A 6,683-nucleotide genomic window follows, 5' to 3' on the forward strand; every position below is an offset into this window, starting at 1 on the left:
TTGATAGTATGATCTCCTTGCCTTAACTTATTAGCTTTAAAAAAATCACGCCACCCTCGGCCGGTGAGATAAGGTTTGCCATCTCTTATAAGGAAGACCATTGTCAAGGGATTCAAGCCAGCATCAAGGAAAGAAATATCATATTCCTTTTTACAATTAGCCTGTTCACTTTCATTTGAAGGAGAACCAAAAGCTTGGGGACAGATTCTGTGAGCAGCTGAGCCCGTTACGTAGAGTCTAGAGGATTCTTTCTTGTCATTTTCTGTCAACTCCCTGACGTACACCTCTTCAGGGTCAAAATAATCACTTAGTACTACTACTGGAGCCATGGTCGAATTCGCTTTCTGCCGATACTACAATTAATTTTCAAATCAGAAGAACAAGACAGATTAGTGACAAAGTAAGTAATAAATGAAGTGATTTTAATTAATTGAATAAACAACGTTTTCTTTCTATTCTTAACTTTTCAAACCGTACGGACATTGCAATCAATTACGTTGTCTTCCTTAAAATCTATACAGATATAGAAAGTCAAGCTACGAAGCATAAGCTACCAAGATATCCATGTATATATAGTAGCAAAGCCATCATATATATCAAAATATGAAATAATGCATGTAAAGCATCGATCTAGAAAAGATGGATGGAGAGACTCTCGTTCTCGTACCAATTGATAAACGAATTAAGTGGCCTCTAATCCGTAAGTAGTCGAATGTACGTTTTGCAACCTTACTTCGATCTCGATCTATTTATAATAGCCCTGTGGGCCTGTGGCCACCTAACCCGACGTCAAATCATGCATATGCGTTTGCAATGAGTAGCAATAGGAAAATTTATTTGTCAAAAGCCAAAGCCAAAAGGTGCATGTAATTTTGTATTTTTGCAAAGAGTAGCATTATTAGCAAGTGACCGTACAATTAATGTAGTCGGCGGGCTTCTAGAATTTAGAAACCCATCAGCATCGATCTTTAACCATTCGCACAACAATCGGACTTACGGACAGATTGTAAAGCAGTAGACCTTTTTCTTTTTATTTTCCAATTAAGCACTTAACGTTAAAGTATTAATTATTAAATTAATATACTAAATTCACGCTGTCGATCTGCTATCAATCATACAAGCATATTTTCTAATGTACAAGGAAAATAAAATACAAAAACTAAATTCGATCACGCTGACGTACATGACTTACAAGTGACAAAATAATGAAGCGCACGTGTGGTTGGATATATATATATATATAAAACCAAACCAAAGGATCGGGTCTTTGTGATCAACTCCAAAAAGTTGAACATGCACGTCCATTACAAGTTACTAGTACTACAACCATGATTAATGGCTTTTTGGTCGGTTCTTTTGTGGGACTTGAGAGCATCTTTAATGATTTCTTTAAATTTTAGCTCAATTTTTTTTTTTTTTTTTTTATTTATTTATTATTTTTAAAAGGGTTCTTACGTGCGTTAAACTCTCTTTATATTTTTCTACTTCAACTAAATATTAATATTTTATTGATTTTAAGCAACAACTCTTAACAAATATATGAGGAGAGATTCCGACAAGAGTCAAAACTAGAGAATTTATAGAGAGCTTCTTAGAATGAAGTTTTTTGAATTTTTCACCAAATTTTAGTAAAAAATTTAAAATGAAAAGCTCACTACAAATGTTGTGAGTTCATAAAATCACTTGGGTATATTGACTGGCTCTATGAGACTATGACTTTCTTTTGAAACACCTGTGGACACCATATATTGACTTTGGTGGAATTCGATCTCTTTCTTTCTTCCGGTCGTAGCCTATGACAAAAGAATAAATCAAGTGCTTTTCAATACCAAACACTTTCTTTCTTTATAATTTTTCGATTTTTGCAATTACGCCATTAAAGCCATATATATTTGACTATCTAATGTTTAGTTGTGTAACAAGTGCTGTCGACACATGTTCGGCAGAATAGGACAAAGAACTTTACACCCAAAAAAAATATAAAAAAAATAAAAAAAGAAGAAGAAGAAAAGAAGTAGCAATGTGGAAGATCTAACTGATACTTCACGTGTGCAGCGCACAGACCTAATTACATATTACTTTTTAAAGTTTTTTAATTATTGTTTTCATAAAAAATAATAATAATAATAATAATAATAATATTTTATTAATGTACGTAGTGTGCTAGAGGCTATGTTTGGCAACGCCATGAACGTGATTGTACTTTTTTTTTATTTTATTTTTTCACTTTTCAATAACAATCCTCATTAAAACATTTTAACTTTTTCTATTTTTTATATTACATTAATAATTTTTTTGTTACTATTCAAACAAAAAAAATTCACTACAATACAAAATTTTTTCACTTTTTTATATAAATTCGTTTTACTTTATATCACACCTATCACTTTTTACTAATTCAAAATTAATAACTTCCTACTCTGATCTGTTCCTTTACTTGCCAAAAAAGGCCAAAGATGTTAGTGTGAAAGTCAATGCTGCAAATAATTTACTTTAAAGTACCGGTTAAAATTGCTCTGATCATATATATATATATATATATATATATATAATAGGGGAATCAGTAAGAGGGGAGCCTATAATCGTGACAAGTGGCTTCTCATACAATTGACAAGTGTTCTTATTTTTGTGTAAAAACAATTTTTTACTCTAGAAAAAAATTGTATCCTATTTACTTTTTTTTTTTTTTTTTTTTGTAAAAACAGATTTATCCCTACAAAATAATTGTCATTTGTACGTGATATTTTCTCCTCCTCTCATGTGGCATTCTTTAGTGAAACGTTGAAGTCAGTTTTTAGCAAAGAACAAAATAACTGTTTGTAGACTTCCTTTTGTAATTTTGCATATGTATATTGAAAAATAACCTAAACACCGGCCACTCAAGAATTTTGTTTGACTCATAGCCGATGCCACCATTTTGGGACGAAAGGAATCCCTCTCAAACTCCACTAAAAACTAAAGTATTGTATTATTATTAATACAATACCTAATCTTATTTCAATTTTAAGATGATGCATTGGATTCAAAAAAAAAAAAATAGAAATAAACAAAAAATTAAGATGATGCATGAAACAATGAATCGCCAATTGATCTGCAACTCTCATAAATATATAGTGGTTTTTGTTTGTGCCGAACAATAGCAAAAATTGTGGTACCTATACACTCATATGTGATGTTTTTTGTTTGCTTTCGTTCGCATTGCCTTGGATTATGTATCCAACAGGCAATGCCCACAATATAATCCTATCTCCAAAATCTTATGAATTTTATTGAAATAGAGGAAAGTATACAAAAAGACATTTTTTTCTATTGTATTAGTATTTTTTTTTTTCATTTTCAATTTGTTTTTATTAACTGTGGTTCTGTTCCTCTGTTTCTGTTAACCACCACAGATCATGAGATACCATCTAAGGATACCGATAATCAAGCATGCACCAACACCATCGCAGATCTTGGAAAACCTTCCATGCATGGAGAGACATCGTCAATCAAGCACCAATCATGCAACCGAACCATATTGAGCAAGATCTCATGACTGGCATACAAACACACAAGGAAAGAATATGCAGACATCAATCATGCAATGAAGGCAATTCATATTGAAGATATTTGGTCGATCATCTAGATTAGGAAACCTTTCAATTATTGATATTTTCCATGTAAACCTACTGTGTATATAAAGACATGTATACGGCTATGTAAATCATCGAGTAATTCAATCACATTGTGCAACATTCTTTCATGGCACTACAAGAAATTCGTTCATTAGCGTCGACCCTTAGTGGACGCTAAAAGTCCAAAAGTAGACGCTAATACTCATTAGCGTCGACTTTTGGACGCTAATAAGTCGACGTTGAAAGAGCGACCCTGATGCTCATTTGCCGATCATCAGTGTTGACATAAGGGTCGACGCTGATGATCGTTTATTAGCGTCGACAAATGTCGACACTAATGGTATTTTTAGTCGACGCTAAAACTTATACCACATTTATCAGAAGTCAACGCTGATAATAGACTATTAGCGTCAACAACTATGTCAACGCTCATAGTCTATCATCAGCGTCGACCATTGTGGACGCTAATAACCTAAAAAAAAATATTTTTAATACCCCATTAGCGTCGACAAAGTATATGCTAATAACCTAAATTTAAAAAAAAAAAAAAAATTAAATTGCCTATTAGGGTCGACTCAGTCGACACTAATAACATAAAAAATTTAAATAAATAAATAACCCATTAGTGTCGACTTAGTCGACGCTAATGCTCTATAAAATAAAATAAAAAAATATTTTTTTAAGAGGCTATTAGCGTCGACATGGTCAACGCTAATACTCTAATTTTTTTTTTTTATATATATATATATATATATATATATATATATATATATATATATATATATATATATATATATATATATATATTAAGAGGCCATTAGCGTTGAAATAGTAGGCCCATTAGCGTTGAAATAGTAGGCATAAACTAATATAGCCAAATACTTTAACAAATAGTAGGCACTCATCTTTCTAACATAGCATTACTTCATAAGCATGGAAAACAACAAAATGATTCGTCATAAAAATAAAGACGATCAACTTAGAAATGAATAAGAAATGCCAAAGGATCTTGTACATATGGAGGTAGCTTAATGGGATAGACAAGAAACAGAGCATCGGCTACTAAGCTTCATCGAACCTGCAGTTTATGACATTCAAATCCTCTATCTGCCCCAGGGACATATGATCATGCAAATTTTGTGATGGAATTAAATGATAGGATCATACTTACTTTGTAATGGAGGTCACATCTCGAACCCAATAACAAATTGTAGAGTTATTTGGACAAAATTAAATTTATATAATTTTTCCTTTCCAATTGGCTACACTACAAAAAAAATCGAAAATCGCCACATGCAGTTCGCCGCGTGTACAGTAACTGTACACGTGGCAAACAGTTCGCCGCGTGTAATTAGCCGCGTAGATACACGCGGTGGACCTGGGCAATGCTAATTGCACATTTGGCAGCGTGTATTTTAATACACGCGGCCAATTTGCCACGTGTATATTAATACACGCGGCCAGATGTTGGCCGCAGTATATTTTATATATATAAATATATATATATAAATTCTATTTAGTAATTTCTTTTTATTTAAAATATATTTATATATTTTATATAAATATTATTTTATATATATATATATATATATATATATATATATATATATATATATATATATATATATATATATATATATATATATATATATATATATATATATTTTAATTCTGTTTTTTAATTTCTTTTTATTTAAAATATATATATATATATATATATATATATTTATTTTTTACTAAAATTCTCCAAATTTATTTTATCCAAAAATATCACAAAATCAAATTGCACAAATTAATCAAAACAACGTTTTTTAAAAATTCGAATACCATGTACTAATAAATATATTCATTACTATATATAACTACTTTCACAACAATATCAACAAATTTGAGATTCTTAATTTAATAAAGTTATTCGGTACTAAAAAAAAAAAAAATACACAAAATATCTACAAATCTGGAGGACGTCTCTGCGGATCACGAGGTGCAGTCCCGGGCGTGAGCTCGCCAACTGTCGATTGTCCCGCAAGAGATGGTGTAACGGGCGAAGGAGTCCCGAGAGGGGATTGTTGGGTCAGCAATTGTCCAGAAGGCGACAACGGACCAACCGTTGTCGCATTACCTGCAAGTACTAAAAATAATTAACCTACATAATATTATATGCAAATTTAAACAAGTAATGAGAACAAATTAAAAATAAACCTAAGTGTATACATAATATGAACCATACCTGCAGGCGCACTACTAACAGATGACGTACTACCGACGTGTGCAGGTGAAGACTGCTGAGCACCAGGGCATACGAACGATAATCCTGTAGAGGACATGAAGGCCTCAAAATGTCGCATGCGCTGCTCCATATCATCAATCTGTCGTATGCGCTGCTCCATGCTGTCAGCCCGCTCTCTCTCGGCCCGCACTATGCCCTCCAACTCCGCAATTTTGTGAGCAGCCCAATCCTGAGAAGTGCCCTCGGCCGGTCCCCCCCGTGTGCGACCCCTATACGAGAAACAAGTCCCGCGAACAGGAATAACGTTCGGCCCAACCTGCCGAACCCTACCCGCATACTCGGGTCGCCCAACCGCTTGCTCGTACGCGTCGCCAGGTGCCCAACGCACCGTATCTGATGAGACGGGGTCCGAGGCAGCAGGATCAGTGGACAAACTCTGTGTCATCCGCTCCTGTACGTCGTCAACATACAAAACAATGGTAATTAATAAATACTTTATCACACGCATAACTAATAATAATCGATAACCTATAACAGTAGCATACGCATAGGTCCCGTGTCCGCTCGTTCAGGAAAGTGCCGTCTTTCCTTGTGTGCGTCTTCACAAACGACTCGGCGCGAGTGGGGGGCGTGCCAGATATAGATGCCTGTCGCCATACAGTATAAATATATAACAAACATTGGATATTCATTTAACGTTAAGAAAGAACAATTATGCACAAATAAGAATTAGGGTTTTTACATATTGTTCCATACCTCATCGTGATTAAATCTGGCATAACTTTTGGACCCCAGACTATGGGGGATGTCTTGCTTCTCCCGCAGCCGCTTCATTCGTT

At 33.7% G+C, this 6,683-nt stretch overlaps 1 protein-coding gene across 1 annotated transcript; it reads right to left on the reverse strand.

Annotated features, from left to right (window-relative positions):
• Positions 1 to 5,493: 5,493 nt before the first annotated feature.
• LOC133870285 (uncharacterized) lies at positions 5,494 to 6,082 on the reverse strand. The gene is made up of 2 exons (XM_062307373.1): positions 5,845 to 6,082; positions 5,494 to 5,736 (listed from the first exon to the last, which is right to left on the reverse strand). Exons 1-2 carry the CDS (start codon positions 6,002 to 6,004, stop codon positions 5,564 to 5,566), a joined length of 333 nt encoding a protein of 110 aa, XP_062163357.1. The 5' UTR covers positions 6,005 to 6,082; the 3' UTR covers positions 5,494 to 5,563.
• Positions 6,083 to 6,683: the final 601 nt, after the last annotated feature.

The sequence above is a fragment of the Alnus glutinosa genome, chromosome 6, assembly GCF_958979055.1.
Source record: "Alnus glutinosa chromosome 6, dhAlnGlut1.1, whole genome shotgun sequence".
In the NCBI taxonomy this organism is placed as follows: Eukaryota; Viridiplantae; Streptophyta; class Magnoliopsida; order Fagales; family Betulaceae; genus Alnus; species Alnus glutinosa.